The 19,927-nt window shown below is 41.6% G+C and overlaps 1 protein-coding gene across 5 annotated transcripts in view; it reads left to right on the top strand.

The window, feature by feature from the left end:
• Nucleotides 1-19,927, top strand: part of ARHGEF6 (Rac/Cdc42 guanine nucleotide exchange factor 6) — a 1,746,213-nt gene that overhangs the window by 972,840 nt on the left and 753,446 nt on the right. For all 5 annotated transcript variants that reach the window (XM_044065305.1, XM_044065303.1, XM_044065304.1 and 2 more), the window contains one exon: nucleotides 14,702-14,824. In XM_044065305.1, coding sequence (XP_043921240.1) covers nucleotides 14,702-14,824 — 123 coding nt within the window. The remainder of the gene's footprint in view (nucleotides 1-14,701; nucleotides 14,825-19,927) is intronic.

Below are 19,927 nucleotides of genomic sequence, written 5' to 3'. Positions count from 1 at the left end.
AATAAAGGGTTAAAGGGATTTATCTGTGAGAAGAAGAGGGCAAGGGTCAAGTGGGATAAGTCAATTCTTCCAATAAAACAAGGAGGTTTAAGATTACCTGATTTGAAGGGATATTTCAGAGCTACACAATTAAGGCTCATATAACTAACACAAGCAGAAATCTGTAATTCAAAGTGGAAAGGGATGATGATACCACTTCTCCTGTGGCATCCGTGGCTAATTATGTATTCTATAGATTGTATAACATTAGTTAACTAGTGTGACTGTGTACTTTCATGTACAGTTGACTCTGTGACAACACCCTTACCTTTATTTGTGGCTCAAGATGTTAATACAGTAAGCTTGGAGAAACAGCAGGGGTTTGAGTCCCTTCTGAGGAGATGATCAGCTTTAACAATTGGCTTAATGTCTGGTGTCATTCAAAGGGGATCCAGTGTCTGTCTGCCTGGGATGACATGCTTGACAAGCCACGCTGCTTCAAGGGCGGCTTGCACCTGTCACCCTGGGATTCGGATATTGGCTAAGGCTCTTGCCACCCCATAGTGCCTTTTTTAGGCAAGGCTCAAATTCTAAACCTACCACCCTAGAAAACAAAAATGGGAAGAAATTGAGGGTAATGCTGCTCAATGCCAGAAGTCTAAATCTCAAAATGCACGCACTCGAGGCCCTTCTCAGTATGGAGAACATCGATGTCTGTGCTGTAACTGAAACCTGGTTCAAGGCTCCTGAGAGCACCCGGCACTATTAGGTTTTACCTCATATCATGCGTTCGGCCCCAAAACCGGACCACTCCACAAAAGGAGGGTGTATCCATATTCATAAAGGATACTCACACCTCCAGGTTGGTGGCAACGCATGAAGCTTGGAAACCATCCAGGTGCAACTAACAATAGGCAAAACTGCTCTACAAATTGTAGCATGCTACAGGCCACCCTCTCAAACTCAGGAACCCCACACAGCCTTCCTGAAGACACTGGAGAGTATAAATGTATCTCCAAACACCATCATATTGGGTGACTTCAACTACCCGAATATAGACTGGGAACATTACTCAAGCCCTAACTTTCTAGCCCAACGGTTCCTGGAGTTCATAAATTCAAATGCCATGGAACAGCTAGTCACTGTTCCCACGAGAGGAGAAAATATACTAGATCTCATTGTCACAAACATGGGGACAAAATGCTCCACACGGAAGTATATCCCTCATTGGTGAGATCTGATCATAAACTAATCTCACTGGAAATCCACATCCGCCCCACCCCAAACAAAAAGACCATAGTGAAGAACTTCTCTAAAGCAAACTTCACACTACTCAAGACTGGTGTGGTATCCTTCAAGGCCCCTGAGTCAGAGGAAACCACAACCCAAGCTGGAAGCCCTTACAAATGCCTTCTATGAACACCTCCAGGACTGCATGGATCAGGCAATCCCAAATAAAACCAAGACTCTTTCCACAAAGGGCAAGCGTCCAGTCTGGTGGACCCCAGCCATTAACAAACTTTACAATAAGAGGAGAAAGCTATTACATGATAGAACAAAATCCATAAAGGGAAGTCACCCCTGATCATTATTAGTAAAAATTACGAGCACTCATAAAATCAACTAGGGCCAATTTTGAGAGAAAAATTGCCATGGATTCAAAGGACAATCATAAGGCCTTTTTCAGCTATGTTAGGAACCTGGGTGGAAACTCACAGATATGCTCAGAATTAGTCCAAAATGATACAAAAATCACTGAACCCACAGACATTGCCAACATACTGGCAGACAGGTTCAGTGCAAACTTCACCCTCCTCTCCCCTAAAGGAGAGATAACTATCCCAGCCGAGTGTAGCCTCCCGGACATCTCAAATGCGCAGGTGAAAGCTGCTCTCTAAAGCTAAAAACACATCATCAATGGGACCGGATGGTGTCCCCGGCTGTGTGCTACACGAGCTAAATGAGGAATTAAACCCGCACATAAGGCAGCTGTTTAATCTCAGCCTTACCACAGGATACGTGCCCAAGGAGTGGCGTCGGCAACTGTGGTCCCACTCCACAAAGGTGGCGCCTCTGGACCCTGGTAATTACCGCCCCATAAGCTTAACAAGTCTAGTCTGCAAAGCTATGGAGAGGATCATAATGGAGCTCATAAACAAAGATATAGGGACTTGCAGACATTGGACCCGACCCAGTTTGGCTTTGTCAAGGGAAGATCATGCCTTTTGAACTTGGTCGACTTCTTGAAATAGTCACCAAGGCCATTGATGAGGAAAGGCAGTCCATACAGCCTACCTTGACCTTGCAAAGGCTTTCGACACAATACCCCACTCGGGTATTGTAGAAAACTTACCAGCTTAAATGTAAACCCATATGTCACAAGATGGGTTGCAAACTGGCTTAAGGACAGAACCCACAGGGTTAGAGTTGCTGGCGCTGTGTCAGACTCCAAGCCGGTCACAAGTGGTGTCCCACAGGGCTCGGTCCTTGGCCCCTATTGTTTGGCATCTACTTCTCAGAAGTACAGGCCAACATGGGAGGACTTTGGCTGACAAAGTTTGCAGATGACTGCAAACTGGGTGCCATAGTGGAAAGTGCATCGGACACTGATATCCTTCAGAAGGGACTCACGGAAACAGATAGCTGGTGCCAGAGCCATGGCCTGAAGTTAAGCCAAAAATGTATAGTCATACCCTTCGGGAAAAACAAGGTAACCCCAAGCTACCATATAGGTGGCAATCCACTAAGCACAGAAGAGGTTATCAGGGACCTGGGGACCCAGGTTGACAGTGGCCTTTCTTTTGACACTCACATTGCTAAAGTGGTTAGAAAGACCTTCTACATTGCCCACCTGATCATGAAGGGATTCACATCCAGATCTAGTGAGGTCATTGTTCCCCTGTACTCTTCACTTATCAGACCAATGATCGAGTACAATGCCCCATTCGGGATGTATCTCACCCGACATCTGCAGCAATTGGAGAGACCCCAAAAGTTCCTCACCAAAAGGATAAAGGGACTCCAAAATCTGTCATATGCTGCCAGATTGAAGAAACTCCAGCTCTATTCAGTCGCATACCGTCTGCTCAGAGGTGACATGTGCCTGACATACAAGGCCATGTCCAACCCGAATTAATGGACATGCTCCACCTCAAAAATCCAAATCCACCAAAACCACTAGAGCAAGCGACTTAAACCTTAGCACGGATATAAATAGGGCGTGCTGGAGGGATAGATTTATCACTCAGAGACTCCCTATGCTGTGGAATAAAATCCCGGTCCATGTGAGGCAGAGCACCTCGCTGACTCTGTTCAAGAGAAATCTAGACCTGTGGATGGGAGATCGTAGGTTTACCCCGGGAATCATCTCTGGGTCACTGCTGGACAGAGGCACAACAAACTAATGGGCACAGTATTTTTTCATATAAGGGGTGGCGTAAGCCACAATAATTTGGGCTAGGCTTATAAATGCCTTAGGGCAGATAGCCTAGTATAAACCTATGAACCTATGAACCTATAATACTAATGTATGATTTTAATCCAATTTTTCAGGCCTAATGGCTAGCTGCTGGCCTCCTAAATCAGGGATTTTGGGTTTGAGTCCCTTCTGAGGAGATGTAATCTGGGTACAGGTAGAGCTTTTTTTGTGTTGGGGGTTGGCATAATGATCAAAATGTTTACTTCACAGACAGAAGGTGCAGGGTTTGATTCTCATCTTTGAGGGAATTTGGCTAGGCTTAAAATGGCCCACAAGGGCAGCTATCCTAGTACTTAACCTATGAAATGGGAGGAAGTTCAAGAAATAAGGAGACAGTAGGATTTTGAATACAGATACTTAAGGAGAATAACAACCACCATACAGAATGTTAGTTCTTACAATACTTTCTGCTACTTTATGAATATAAGACAACTCAAGAATGGAGAAAGGGGATTTTGCTGATAAGGATGTTTGCAGTTAGAGGTACAGAGAATAGGCAACAGGGGGCTGGTATTTACTGGAGAAAAGTGTCTGAGAACCAAGATATTGAGAGCAAATAACTTGAGAAGGAAAGGTAATAGATTCATAGGTATTTACTAGGCTAATGACCACAAGGGCCTTTTAAACCTAGCCATACATCCCAGATCTCTGAAAAGTTCTGGTACCCTTGATGAGTGTAAGCAGGGGCTTGGGAGATGAAACTTTACAAACAGGGGCCTGGGAGATGAACCATTTACATGTTGCCTGTGTCCATTAGAGACATAGATGCCAAGCTAGGGATGAATTTCTTGTGTCCCATCCAGTTGTCCAAGTTACACTTGAATCGGTTTAGGGAGGAACATGGATGAGAAGCCTGTTCCAGAAATGGGGTAGTCTCTGGAATACATACTTGTCTCTCCAGCAGATCCTATTTATAGCACAGGCAAGGTTTATGTTTTAGAATGGGTAATTCTCGTGCTGTTTGTATTGCTGATGTGCAGGAGGTCCATCAGAGTGGGGTCTGACAATGCCCTGTATGGCAGTCATAGATCTTCCCCGAATAGCCTGCAGGAGATAGAATACAGAGATAGGGGATGTGAGGTGGTCTGCATAGGACATTTTACTTATGCCTTGTATTTTTTTAGTGAGGAATTTTTGCGGACTTTCCTGACTTCCCGAAGGATAGTATTACGTATTTCTTGGCATTTAGTTTTAGTTCATGGTTCTGACACCAGTTATTTCTGTGTCAGCCCCTTCCTGGAGAACAGTTGTGTTGCTGTGGGATTCAATGACAGCTCCTAATTTGCAATAATCTGCAAATTTAGTCAGCCAGAGACCATTGACATTGGCCTTTTCTTCAGAGAAGTAAATGCCAAAAAGGAGTGGTCCAAGGACTAATCCCTGAAGGACTTCACTTGTGAATGGCGTATTTGTAGAGGTGGATGCCCCAATTTTAACTTCCTGGGTCCTGTTTGTGAGCCAGTTGGCTATCCACTGGGTGACATACTGGTTTGTACCAAACCTCTTGAGTTTGTCAACATTGCCTGAGTGGGGTATAGGTTCATAGGTAGGTACTAGGCTACCGGCTTAAGGACCTACGTAAGCCTAGCCAACAAGGTTCCATGGCTTACTCCACCCAAGAACGTTATTTTCCTGTGCCACTGTCGAGCAGAGACACAGAAGTGATCCCCGGGGTGTATTTCCTATTTCCCTTCCACTCATCAAGATTTTTCTTGAAGAGTGCTAATGAAGAACTTTGCTTGACATAGATGGGTAGCTTGTTCCAGAGTATAGGAAGTCTCTTGGACAGGAATCTATCCCTCCAGCATGTCCTGTTTATTGTGATGACAAGGTTTAGGTCCCTAGAGCATGTAGCTCAGAGGGATTGGGATTACTTTAGGTGTAGCATGTCCAGCAGCTCTGGGTTTGACATAGCTTTATATGTTAGGCAGAGATCACCTCGGTGTAGGCGATATGCTATGGAGTAAAGTTGGAGTTTTTTGAGGCAGTCCATGTAGGGCATTTGTTTGAGGCCAGTAATTCTCTTTGTGAGGTACTTCTGTGGCCTTTCCAGCTGCTGCAGATGTCTTGTGAGGTACATTCCAAAAGGGGCGTTGTACCCTATAATGGGTCTAATGAGTGTTGAGTAGAGGGGAACAATGACCTCTTTTTTCCTGGATGAGAACCCTTTTATGATGAGGTGTGCCATGTAGAAGGACTTCCTGACTACTGTGGCGATGTGACTATCAAAGGAGAGACTACTGTCCACCTGGGTCCCAAGGTCTCTTATCACGCATTCGGTGTTAAGCAGATTGCTACCTATGTGGTAGTTCATGGGTACAAAGTTTTTACCAAAGGGGATGACACTGCACTTTTTGGTATTGAGCTTGAGGTCATGGCTCTGACACCAGGTATCTGTCTCAGTGAGGCCCTTCTGTACGATGTCCACATCATTTGTGGACTTGACTATGGCTCCTAGTTTGCAGTCATCTGCGAACTTCATTAGCCAGAGGCCTTCTGTGTTAGCCTGTACTTCAGAGAAGTAGATACCAAACAGGAGAGGTCCCAGGATGGAACCCTGTGGTACTCCACTTGTCACTGCTTTGAGGTCAGATTTGGAGTCTGCAACTTTTACAGTGTGGGTTCTGTCAGTGAGCCAGTTGGCAACCCATCTTGTGAGGTAGAGATTTATACCTAGTTTAGTGAGTTTAGCTATAATTCCAGAATGGGGGATGGTGTTGAAAGCCTTGGCGAGGTCAAGATAGGCTGTGTGAACCACCTTACCCTCATCCACGGCTTTGGTGACTGCCTCAAAGAAGTCGATCAGGTTCAGGAGGCATGATCTGATTTTCACAAACCCGAACTGGGTGGGATCCAGAGTTTGGAGATTACCAGTGTCTTTGTGTATGAGTTCCATGATGATATGTTCCATGGCCTTGCAGACCAGGCTCATCAGGCTAATAGGTTGATAGTTCCTGGGATCAGTGGTGGCTCCCCCTTTGTGGAGTGGGATAACTATTGCTGTGCACCATTCAGTGGGCACAAAGCCTGATGCAAGGCTATTATTGAACATGGTGCTTAAGTGGGGAACCAGTTCATTCTGAAGTTCGTATAAAACGCAGCCTGGGATGTTGTCCGGTCCCATGGATGCTGTGTTTTTGGCTTTAGAGAGTGCAGCTTTTACCTGCGTAGTTGTGATTACAGGGACACTGCATTCTTCCTGATATGGGCCCTGTAGGGGGTGAGAGGGGGGTAAAGTTAGCACTGAACCTATCTGCCAGAATATTGGCAATATCAGTTGGTTCTGTAATTTTCGTGCCTTTGTGCTGTAACTCCGAGCAGATCTGGGTGTTGCCATCTAGATTCTTGACATAGGTATAGAATGCTTTGTGGTTGTCCTTGGATTTAGTGGTGATTTTGTTTTCATAGCTAGCTTTGGAGGATCTTATAAGAATCTCAGTTTCTTACTGAGGCTGACCAGGGAGCTCCTCCACTCATGAGATTTTACTCTCTTTTGCAACAGTTTCTTCCTTCTGTTGTATAGTTTGTTTATGGCAGGGGACCACCAGATTGACTTCCTTGTTTTGGAGGATAGTGTATTGGTTCTGTTTGGGATAGCACGATCCATGCACTCGTGTAAGTGCGTATAGAGTGCATTTGTGTAGGATTCAGCAGTTGTAACTGTATTGTCCAACTGCATGGGTGTCATGAAGTTCACCACTTCTGTCTTAAGAAGCATGAAGTTGGCTTTGGAGAAATGTTTTACTGTGGTTTCCTTAATGGGGGGTGGGGGCGGGATGTGGATATCAAGGGTGATAAGCTTATGGTTGGATCGGACCAATGAGGAGTTTACTTCAGGTGTGGAACACCAGTCACTCATGTTGGTAATGACTAGGTCTAGGATATTGTTGCCCCTGGTGGGGTGTGGATAAGTTGATCTAGGGCATTGGAGTTTATGAATTCCAGAAAGCGTTGAGCTAAGGAGTTGGTGCACGAGTAGTTTTCCCAGTTAATGGCGGGGTAGTTGAAGTCGCCCATTATTAGGGTGTTTGGTTGAACCCTAATATTTTCCAGTACATCAAGAAAAGAGGAGTGGGAATCCTGGGGCATGGTGGGGGATCTGTAGCAAGGTTCAGTTTGGATTGCAGTTTTGCCCAGAGTTAGTTGCACTTGGATAACCTCGGATGCATTATGCTGAGCAACTAGCCTGGAGGTGTGGATATCCTTAATGAATATGGACATACCTCCGCCTTTGGTGTTTCAGTCCAGGTTACATGGCCAAAAAGTGTGGTATGAGTTATTGTGTCATATGTCTTGGCCAGGTCAAGGTAGGCAGTGTGAATCATTTTGCCCTCATCTAATGCTTTGGTGACCTTCTCAAAGAAGTCCACCAGGTTGCGTAGGCATGAACTGGCCTTCATGATACCAAGCTGGGTTGGGCCCAGTGTCTGGAGGTTTACTATAGCATTATTGGTCATTTGCATGATAATTCTTTCTATGGCTTTGCCTGTAAGACTAGTGAGACTTATGGGTCTGTAGTTTCCAGGGTCTGTACATGGCCCTCCTTTGTGCAGAGGGATGACTGTTGCTGTTCTCCATTCATGAGGCACGAAGCCTGTTTGGGGGCTACAGTTAAATAGCAATTCCAGAGGGTCTGATGGGTCATGTTACATACCATTTAAAAGACATCCCAGGATATTGTCTGGGCCCATTGATGCAGTGTTCTTGGTGTTAGAGAGAGCGAGAGACTATTAAGGACCTTTTCCCTAGAGATAGCAGGGGGAGTTGCATTTGATGGTATTTTATGAGGGAAGGTTGAGGGGGAGAGAGGAGGTAAAGCTGGAGCTGAATTTGTTGGCCAGTAGGTTTCCTGTATCTTTTGGATCAGTGTAGGTGCTCCATTTACAATGAACTCTGCACACAATTATGTATTGCCTTTGAGATTGTGGACATAGCTAAGGAATGCCTTGTGGTTGTCCTTGGCCTGGGAGGCCAAATTTACCTCAAATTTGACTTTGGTAGACTTTATCTTCTGAATTGTTTGCTTACTTTGATGAGAATGCTTTTATCCTTCTGGGTGCTGCACCTCCTAATATTTGCCATGATTTTCTTTTTTCTGTTATACAGCCTGTTGATGATGTGATTCCACCAGAGTGGCTTGTTTTTGAGTTAGTTCTGTACTTTTTCCTGGTAGGTATATTAACATGCTTGTATAGGGTTTATGTGAACAGTTCTGCATAGGCAGCAGTGTTCTCAGGGTTTATGGTGGCTTGAAATTTTGCCAGGTTATTGCTTAATAGCAGGAGGTTGCCCTTAGAGTAGTTCCTGAATATTCCCAGGGTTAGCTGGGGTCCAAGTTTTATTTTTTACTTCACCAGAGACCATTTTGTGGTCTGACATTATCAGGCAAGACATTACACTAGGGGGTTGTGCAGCACTCTCCCATATTAGTGAGCATCAGATCCAGCATGGTTGCACCCCTGGTTGGTGTATTGATTATCTGGTCCAGGGAGTTTGTGTTTACAGAATCCAAGAATCTCTGTGCCTGTACGTTTGGTGTCATGTAGGATTCCCAGTTAATAGTGGGGTAATTAAAGTCATTCATGAATATTGTATTGGGTTAGATAATGAGTGTTTCCAATAAGTGTAAACACATGGTATTGGATTCCTGGGTCATAGAGGGGAACCTGTATATTGCAAGGAAGTGGTATTGGATTTTGCCTATGGTGATTTGAACATGGAGTAGCGTAAGTGCATTGTCCTGTTTGACCAGCCTTAACGTATATTTATTTTTGTTGTAAATCAAGACACCTCAACCTTTAGCCCCTGTCTGTGTAGTAACTGGCCTAACTGTGTGGAAGACATTATAACCTTGCATTGTTGGTGTGCACTCCGCAACTTTAAACCATGTATCATTGACCACACAGATGTCAGCATTCTCTAGGGTGAAGAGAGCTTCTAGGGAGTCAAGGTTTTATGTTTCCACTCCTAGCATTGAGCATTAATATCTTTAGATTTTCTTGGGTTTGATTTATGGCGGAAGTACGTTCAGTTTGACATTGCCTAAAATATGGGGGAAGAGTGTTTTAGCTAATATTCAAAAGCATAGAGGGGAGAGGTATAGACCATCCCTGCAAAGCATAGTGGTCTGTTGACCATCTCCTTCCATGCTGACAAATATTGCACCCCCTTAGAATGACACCAGTAATTAAGCCAGTTATTAAAATTATTCATCTTTTGTTCATACTGTGGAGTAATTCTTGGAGAAGGTAAAATGCTGTTTAGTGCTAGGCTGATACCAGCCTGAGAAACATATTCCGAGTGTTCCATGGTGTATCTCTTCATATAGTCTAAGGAGGTCTCTCTCAGGTCACTTACACCCACGTGGACTATGACTGCGTCATACTGGTACATATGGTCCTATGACCAGAGTGTGTGCATAATCTGTTGGATCCTAGCCCCTGATGAGCAACTGACTGACTTTCTCCTTACTTAGCCTGGTGTGATGGACATCAGTAAGTCTCACAATGGACTCTCCAATGACCAGAATGTTGGATTGTGTGATGGCTTTCCTTATGGGCTTAGAAGTAGAGGGTCCATGAGATGTGCCTGTAGTGGTGATGTGGGTGTTGTTTTGAAAGAGTGCATTCAAGGCTGCTGAGGGTACTTGTTATTTGTGCTTCATCTAGGAGGTCTTTGGGATTTAGAAAGGTTACATTTAATTGCCTTAGCATATATTGGTCTATACGTATGCTTTGAGTAATGTTTCTGATGGCTGCAACATGTGTACTACTGACAGCCTTATTGACATTAGGAGTACTTTTATGCGAGAGCTTCGCCTCCAGTGACATTGTGTAAATATATTTCTTACATAACCATGTCAGTTTATCTGAGAATTAACTGGTTGTCAGTAAATATGAGGCAATTTCTACATTGCCTCAGGATGCCCATATCCACCAAGCTGGTAACAGAGATAGTGGGAAAGTTCATATCCATGGCAACAGACCCTTTTATTGATTAGACAGTTGGAGTGAGAATATAAAGCAATGTTAAGAGTATCCGGTTTGCAGTTCTGGGGACAGTGCTTGTCAGTGAAAACTAGTTGTCCTGTCTGCAACTAGGTATTGGTGAAATGTCAGTTGTGCTTTTACAGGAAAAATGTCAGTCAAGGTGTCTGTGTCTATATAGGGCAGTGCCAAACACTTGTGTGGGAAACTAATAAGGAGATCCTGAAAATTTAAGGATGATGTATTTAGACAGATATTCTGAAGTTAGAAAGGAACCAAGCAGTACTTAACAGAAAACAAAGAATTAGCTCATCAAGCATGATGGAAAGAGAGGAGTTTCGTGAATGGCTACTGGTAGTTCATAGGTTCATAGATTAGTACTAGTCTAACTGCATTTGTGGGCCATTTTAAGCCTAGCCAATTAATGTATGTGAGAGTCAAACCCTGCATCTTGTGTCTGTAAGGTAATCATCCTAACAATTATGCCAACCTCCCACCAAAGCAGTGCAAAATCATTGTGGAAGTCAGCGTGGAATTCACATGTATACTCTCCTTTATGGAGAGATGCACACTGTTGGCAGCAGTGAGACTAGAACCCCTACCTAAGTTTACAAACTATACAACGCTGTACTTATCACTTGTGCCACAGCTCAAGTCTAGTGCTGATCTCAGCACAGCTTCCCCCTACTGGGATAAGAATGCTCCTGTGCTTCTTTTTCTCACCAGGAGTAAAACATTAGCACCAATCCCAAGATGAGAAGCAGGCCACAGCATGTTTGGTGATCCACAGTCTTGTCCCAGATGATGCAAGGATCTGTAGGCTTGTTGTAACCTTTTCCTGGTAGATACCTTGAATAGCAACCAGTCCAATCAGGAATGTCAAACATAGACACTGACTGCCTAACTAGAAACAGTCAGGAATCAGTACATTATGCTCCTTCTTTCACCAGGAGCAAAATATAAGCAGAAATTCCAAGCTGTCATTTATGAAGCAGTTGTTAGGCTTTTTGGCAGTCTCCAGGAAATAATGTCCCTGTGCTCCTTCTCTCACCAGGAAAAAACAGAAGTACTAATCCCAAATGACTACTGACAAGCAGAATGTGGGCTGTCCAATAATTGATAGTCGTGCAATAGATGTTGCAGATTTTAAAAGATAAGATGGAAAAAGATGGGTTAATATCCTAAAGACTGCAGTGTGCACTAAGGAGTTATATATGAAAGAGGGGGTAACTTAAGCTTTAACTGTCTAAGTGGAGAGCCACTAATGTTAAAAGAGCAAGACAGATTGAAAGGGGTGGGCACTTTGTATTCTGGTTCTATGGAATACAGTGAGCTGGCCAATACATTTAAATAGTTGAAGGGGAATGATTTCACAAAATTATAATTTTGTGCTTGCTCACAACAGCCATTGAAGGGGGAGAGGGAAGGAGATATGTGGTCAAATTAATAGAGGCAGGTAACTAGTACGAGTTGTGTTTAAGAACACAATAGCACCAGGGTGGGAGGGTGGAAAAAATGTGTGTGCGACTCACAAGAGAGGCAGCTGTGGTGTCTTTCCTAGTTTTAATATACAGTTAAAAGCAGAATACAAATAGAACACATTGTAAAGAAAACAAATCACATTATACAAAATAGAAAAAAGCGATAAAGTAATGCAGAATACAAGAAAGCAAATGCAAACTAAACTTTCCCTCGCACCAAGTTGTAGCAGAATCTGGGTGAGCTTTTCCAGTATAGCATAGAATGGGAAGAGGCCAATTAAGACATTTGGATTCCAGGCTAGAGACTACCTTCCCTATCAGGGTTTGATCTCAAGAGTATAGGCAAACAGAAAGGGATAAGGGAATCCTAAGTAAAAAACCTGCTCTTTGAAAATAATGTTCTGGATGAGGTGTGAGGTTTAAGGGAAGGCAGAAACTGTTAATGTTTTTTCTTTTTCTTTTTTTTTTTTTTTTTTATAAATGTGTGTGTCTTTGTCTTGAGTGATTATTTTTATAAAGGTGTTAGAGTGGGGATGACTTGTTGGGTCTATATTATAACATTGAATGATTAAAAGAGCAAATTCTCTTTAATTGACCCATAAAAATCAAAAGCATCCCGAATGCACAGAACAGTGATTTGTTCCCCAGGGAAAAAAATCTCTGCTCCGCAAAAAAAACCAAAAAAAACAAAACCACAAAATAAAGTGAGGGGCTGTGCCCCCCACACTCCCGCTACTTAAATATACAAACCCCGAGATTGCACCACAGTGGAGGAAATAGTAAAGTTCTGAAACGTCCCAGTATCCCATGTGTTCGGGATTTAGTGCTTTCGATTTTAAGGGGTCGATTAAAAAGCGTTCCCTCTTTTAATCATTCGGGGTTATAATATAGACCCTGACCTGTCTGCCACTAGCATTAATTTCAGGAGAGTTGCCCAATCAGCAGTGCAGTAATAGTGCCCAAAAGTATTATGGAGCATTTCAAGAACTTCACTACTTTAAAGATTCATTCATATTCATGGCAGTAAGAAATGAGATTGTGCGGAGATAGGATAATGTGCAGTAGCGTTTATGTTTGGTGCTTCAGGTTCTTTATGTGCTGTTGACGTTTGACAATAGTTTATCATATTATGGGTATCTGTAACAGTAACACGGTATTGAACAGAACTGATGTTTTTTTTAGACTGCATGCCTGTCTCATGTGCTATCTGTCTCAGTTGTGATTGCAGTACATGGCTGACCAGTGACTGTTACTTTGCCTTTATGTCAGCGTTTGTTACTATAGCCTGCATGAATTTCACAGTGCTTAGTTAGGGCCCAAAACACAGTGCCCTTGAAAAAACAATACTCCCCGCCTCTGCAAGGTACAAGAATTGGACTTCCTTGACATCATTGTTTAGTGTCATGAAGTTGATATTTAGAAGCAGCATTGTGGGTTATGGCAAAATACCTGTGACAGACAGCACCAGTTAACTGGTATTACATATATCCTCTGCAAGAGATTTTCTTCTAATTAGCAGGCTCAACTGAAAAATTATGTTGATACAATTCAGCAGGGGGTTTGATGCTCTTGTGCTTCCAGGAATATCAAATCAGTAAATATCTGCGGGAGACGTCTTTCTGGACTGCTGTTTTTTGCTGCCTGTGCCATCCTGTCCCTTCCTTCAACTTTAAGCAACTCAGGCTGTTTTAAAACAGCCTGCCTTTCATTGTCTGTTTCCAGGTACCTAAGGCTTTTTAAAATGTTCCCACTGTCTGAGCTTATACCTATTTTGGTAATTCATTAGTCCTACTCTGTACCCTGTCAGGGGACAAGTGCTTCCTTTGTCCAGAATGGACTGACTTCCCTTAATGCTTTAGCACTCTCCTTTGTTAGCTACCCTGACCTACCTGTTGTTCTAACCTCATCACATTGTCTTATGAATACATATCCTGGGTCATTCCTCTTATCTAGTGTAAAAAGAGGTCATGTTTCTTATTCCTGTCTTCATGCAACATTTTTTTGACCCCTCACTATTAATTTTTTTTTTGTGTGTGTGTGTGTGTGTGTGTGTGTGTGTGTGTGTGTGTGTGTGTGTGTGTGTGTGTGTGTCTGTACTTTATCCATCAGCCTGATCTCCTTTTTTCCTGTAAATTCTCCACAAGCATACTGATGTTCCAGCTGTGGTCTTATAAAGGCCCGATAAGAAGGGTAATATCATCTTTCTTACCTCGGATGATACACCTTTGGATATACACCCTAACATCGTTAGCCCTTGTTACTGCCCTCATAAAATGAGCCTTGTGATTTATGGCTCTTGTAATAATCCCTGACTACTTGTGTGGGAGTTTTGATGATAGATACCTGACCCTTCTATACAAAACACATGTTCAATCCTGCATTGTCATGCTTAGATTTTTTTACTATATGGTAAAACATATCTTACAAATGCAGTAATCCATTTCAAGAAGTCAGATCAGTGAAGGTTTAAAAATATCACAGGCATTTTGGGATCATCCTTTAGGTATCTTCACATTTCCAAGGACATTAACCCTAAACTCTATAATGATATTATGAAAGCCTTTATTAAAAAATATATATATTTATAAAAATTTAAGAGGTGTCGTTATCTGAGATGTTTCTTTGTTTTATTTTCTCTTTTATGGTTTTATGAAATGCTCCTTAGAGACTGGGTAAAGGATGGTGGGACAGTTACTGCAGAATTATGCTGTTTCCTGGTATTTGCAGTATGTTGTAAATTATTTTTTCTCCTACGTAATGTGTTTTTCTGTTAACAGACTACCTGAATCACAACAGAGGGTCGGAAGCTGTTTTTTAAACCTCGTTCACCAGATGAAATCCCTTTACTCTTCTTACTGTGCTAATCATCCGTCTGCAGTTGCTGTTCTTACACAGCATGGGTAAGCAACACCAGTGAACACTATGAATACCAAGTAACACCTATAAGCTAAGTTACGACAGGTTTTTAGTCTGTGGTACAATGATTTTATCTTATAAACTGTGAGTTATTATGTTAATTTGCAGCATTATTATTCCAGCATGTTTGTTTAGTTGTAACAGCGTTCTAAAGCATCAAAGGTTAGCTATATAGAAAACAACAGGCAGAAGCAAGCAGATGGTTGCTGAAGCAAGCAATTGAAAGACACAACTTAAAAACAAATCTTTAAACCCACGCTTGTTCGGAACATTAATAGTTTTGCAATCATATGCTGTAAGAGTGATTAGTGTAGAGTAGTACAGTTACCTGTCTTAACCATTTGCTTTATGTTAGTTTTAGTTCCCTAGTTCTGCTGTTTAGGAATGAACAACAGATTATAGATGGCAGGGTTTTTCAACATTACCTTTGTGAGACCATGGTATCTGAGACAAGAAAGGACAGTTCCTTCTTCCATACACATCCTGCTTCATGACCTTCCTCTATGAAGAAACTCTGAGGTTCTGGAAGTCCTGTATGGACTACCTTATGTGCCCCATTCACCCCCCCCCCCAAAAAAAAAAACAAATTGCCCTAGTTATTATTTTTGGAAGGAGCAGGAGTTTTCATTATTCCTCTATGCACAGTCATTATGGATGGCCATATATGTTATCTGGAAGTATCAGGAATGACTTCTGTGGCATTTTTTATGTAGAATAAACTAATATAACATTTAAAGAATTAGTGAGCATGTTTATGATATTTAAAAACAGAATGACAGTAATGCTCTATTTAAGCATATTAAGCAAACTGATGACACGAGTACTTTTCACTTTATGGTTATTCAGTTAGTACATAAGAATTTAAGGTGAGATGATATTAGCCTTAAACCAATTTTAAAAGAGAGGTGTTTGATTCACTAATTAATTTTATCATGTGATTTGCTATCTTTTATACAAAATGTATGTTCATTGAATTTTATGCAAACTTGATAAAGCACTTTGGTGCGAAACCACTCGTACGTTGCTATTAAAGTTCCTTCATGTGGTTCTCAGTCCTGTTCTGTTTTAAGTAGATATTTTTCAGTTGACTAAGGTTTATCCTGGACATTGTTTCTTTGTTAAATAATTGGGGCCAAGACAAGTTTGATACTCATATGCGTTTTAGGTCCAATGGCTGTGCATATTTTGATGTTGTTTATATGCAGGAGGATGTTGATGCTTTTTGATGCATGAGGATGCTGGCATTGTTTGCAGGAATGTACTGAAGGTGCTTACATGCAAGAGCGTGCTGATGGTGTGGAGATGCAGGAGGATGCTGGCATTGTTTGCAGGAATGTACTGAAGGTGCTTACATGCAAGAGCGTGCTGATGGTGTGGAGATGCAGGAGGATGCTGATTCTCCTTTCGTTTAGAGGAACACTGATGCTGTCTACATGCAGGGGGACACTGATGCTGTTTACATGCAGGGGGACACTGATGGTGTTTACATGTAGATGAACATCGATACTGGTGGTGTTTACATGCAAGATGATGCTGTTTACATGCAGGAACATGCTGATAGTGTTGCTCTTTACATGACTGAGGATGCTGCAGCTCTTGGACTATGGGTTACCAGTGGCTGAAATCACCACTTGTTCACAGATCTGCTGACACGAGATCCTCTGTTCCAGGGACTTAACATCAGGAAGTTTCACCAACCTTTCTTTAACTGCACCTGGACTGTTTGGGAACTCACCTGTATTCCTCTGTGGCATGGAGGAAGGCCTCCTTCCTGATGTAGGAGCTTTATATCAGGTTGGTGCATTTCTCATGGCTCTGTTTCCAGGATCAATTCTTAATCAGTCAGACAACCAGTCCACTTTATTGTATATAAACAACCAAGACGGCAAACAGTTGTACCCCCTATGCAGAGGGTTGATGTGTGTTTTGCTGTATGACATAGACAAGGAGCATTGCCCCCTGTGTCACAAATCTTAGCAGAAGGTGAACATTCTGAGCTGCTTCTGTAGTCCTCTCTGAAAACTGTAGATTCAAGAGTCACTTCTAGTTCAGATCTTCTGGAAATGAGGTGTTCAAGTCTTTGATCTTTTTACCCTTCTGAGAGTGTGGCACCTCCCACATATTCCACTCTTTGGGTCAGGGAGAGCAATAATTTAAACTGGGTGCATTCTCCATCCTGTGGTAAATGAGATTTCTGTAATTCATAGCTTTCTTTTTCTTCTGATATTGTACCTCATCACAAAATTCAGGAAGGAAGGACTAAATTTATCTTTTACACCCTGGTTCTGAGAAAGATATGGCTTCAGAATCAAGTCCCTTGGGATACAAAACAAAACAAAAAAAAACTTCTCATATAAAAAAAAAAAAAGTAAAGAAAATCTGACATAGTCAAAGAAGTCATATACTGTTGGGGTGACAATTATATAGTCAGTGCCTTATGAGGGTTTGTCTGTTTATTTTGGACCCTCTTATCCCCCTGATCTTTCTCTTGGAATGTCAGAAGTGATTAAAGTCACCAGTAATCTTCCCACCTGGTAGATGTATGCTACCAGCTGGAAGAGGTTCTCAGTTCAGGTGAAGGGTATGCTCCACTACTCCAGTCAGTCTGCAGATGGTTCTTTCCTATTTTAGACCTGCATATGAGTTAGGCATGAGATATTCCATAGCTGTGGTGTACATGCCATCTGTTTCTGCCCATCGTGACATTGTGAATGACTTGATCGTGGCTTAATCCAGGTTAGCCAGATACTTCCTTTACCCTTGAGGAACCCTTCTGTTTTTTTTAATTTAATCTTGCCACTGACAAGGTTGTGAGGTTGTATTTGTTCCTCATTCAAACTTGCTCACTTGGCAGTAGGATGTCCCTTCTTCTGAAATGTAGTTTTCTGCCTGGTTGGCAACATCTGGGCTTCCAGGATCTTGGAACTGCAGGTCCTCACAAGAATGAGTTATTCATTGGGACACTCCATATTTTCTGCCAGAAATGGTTAGAATATTCAACGATATCTCTGTTCACCACCTCCTTTAACCCACTATTCTACATTATTTAATGAATGGTTTAAAGAGAGAGAGAAGGAAAAGGAAATATATGTTATGGGATGATAAAGTTGCTTTGGAAAGAAAATAACGATAGAAAAAATAGAGGCCAATGACTTTAGAATTGCTAATTATAAAACAGTCACGAGTATTATACATGATAAATTTGAAAAAGTAATGAAAAGGTACTAGAAAATTCTAGGTATGGGGTAATGGGAAAGAACGTAAAAATGACTGTAATAATAAAGCAGGTAAAAAGTGGAATAAGCAGAGGAATAATAAAAGTAAAGTTACTTTTGTGTGATGCAGAAAGTGATAAAAGAATATGGGATATCATAAAAAGTAATGAAACAGCGATGGAAATTCATGGGTAAGGCTGTTAGTTAATGATCAGGCAGGAAATAAAATAAAGATTGACAAATGTATAAAACAGGGGTGCCCAGTGAGTAGCATGTTGTTTGGTTTATTTATGAATGCAGAGATAGGTAAAGTAGAAAAAAAGATGTAAGGATAGATTATACAGGTAAAGTTAGAATTAATTTAGTATTAAGTTGTGCAGATTAATTACAGTGAAAAATAGAGTATGTGTGGATGAAGTAATACGGAAACTGATAGACGTATTAGAAAGCATAGGACTAAAGCAAAGAAAGAAGAGAGTATGGGGAACTAGGTGGAGTAGGGAGAATGTGTTTTAGCATGAATGAAGCAGAAGTTTCTGGTGTAACGTTTGGAAGTTAGAGATAGTAAAAATAGTGGGAAGAAAAAGTGAAAGAATTAGAAGAGACAGCAAAAATATGTAAACATATGCTTTATCATTGGAGAAGAAAGTTTGTTACATACTTTTTTTTTTTTTTTTTTAAGGAAAATGGGTTAACTGGGATAGAGTACTTCAGGTCTCGTCCTTATGAGCTTTTTCCTCTTGCCTTTACATTGGATCTTTTTTGACAATGGTTTTACTAAGTGGTATTCTTCTCAGTCATAGACCTACTATTTACTGTGCCAATTTATGTATGGGGAGATCTTCTTTGGTGGGATGAAAATATCCTTTTTACCACTTCCTCTGTACTTGGATGGTATCTCCAGCCAGTACTTGTTGGTGGAATTCCCTTTTAAGTTAGGCAAGTGTTTATTGGCCGACAGTGTAGCTCTCAAGTCTTTAATGGTTTCTTGTTGTTGTGGTCAAGTTAATTGGTTCAAGTGGTAGGCGGTGCTCAGATTGTACTGTGTGACAGAACTATATTGATAGTGATTGCCAGAGTGTACTTCTGAATGGAGGAAATGCCAAATTGGAACTTGAGAGGATGAATCAAATTACAGAGCCACCAAAGAGTTCTCCCTTATAGAGCAACAGATTATGGTTGGAATGTTTCCTCTGAGTTTGTCTTATTTGTTGCAGCTCTGTTTTATGACCTGCAGAGTCTGGTCACTGTTGTCCTTCCTGGAGTTATTGGCAATGGTTTTTAAAGACACTCCTGCACGTTTCTCATTTGTCTGTATCCCCAGAGTTGCTGTTTGCTGCTGCTGCCAGAATCTGCATTACATATGTGCCATTTGTTTTCTGCCACCTCTGTGACTTGTTACGGTAGCCTTTATACTCGAGTCTAAGTGCCATGGTGAGTTGCACTGGAAATCTCATAGATGTTCTGTATTCTTTTCTTCTTGTCAGCTGAAAATCTTTCTGAGTTGTTTCTTCTGGTTTATTCCAATCCTAGTAACAGAGAATCTTTTTAGTTTAGTAAAACGTGATGCAACATTGTGTAATTAACATTCCCTCCAGTACAGCCCTTTTGATTGTGCACCTTTAACTCCCAGTGGATGTGGCTTGAACCTTTACAAATTATCGCCTTACAGGTCTAACAAATACTCATTGACAGAGGTCAAATATCAATACAGATGTGTTTGCCATCATGTATGCTTCAAGATAAAATATTCTGATGCCTTGTATGTAGCATGGTTTTAGAATTATTAATGCAGATATGAACAAGCAATATTTGATGCCTAGTGTGATCATGTGTGTGTGTGTGTGTGTGTGTGTGTGTGTGTACATGCAT

Source organism: Protopterus annectens, chromosome 3.part0 (genome assembly GCF_019279795.1).
Source record: "Protopterus annectens isolate FY-2018-M chromosome 3.part0, PAN1.0, whole genome shotgun sequence".
NCBI lineage: Eukaryota > Metazoa > Chordata > Ceratodontiformes > Protopteridae > Protopterus > Protopterus annectens.
The sequence above is the reverse complement of the archived record's forward strand: the minus strand, read 5'-3'. Positions and strand labels throughout refer to the sequence as shown.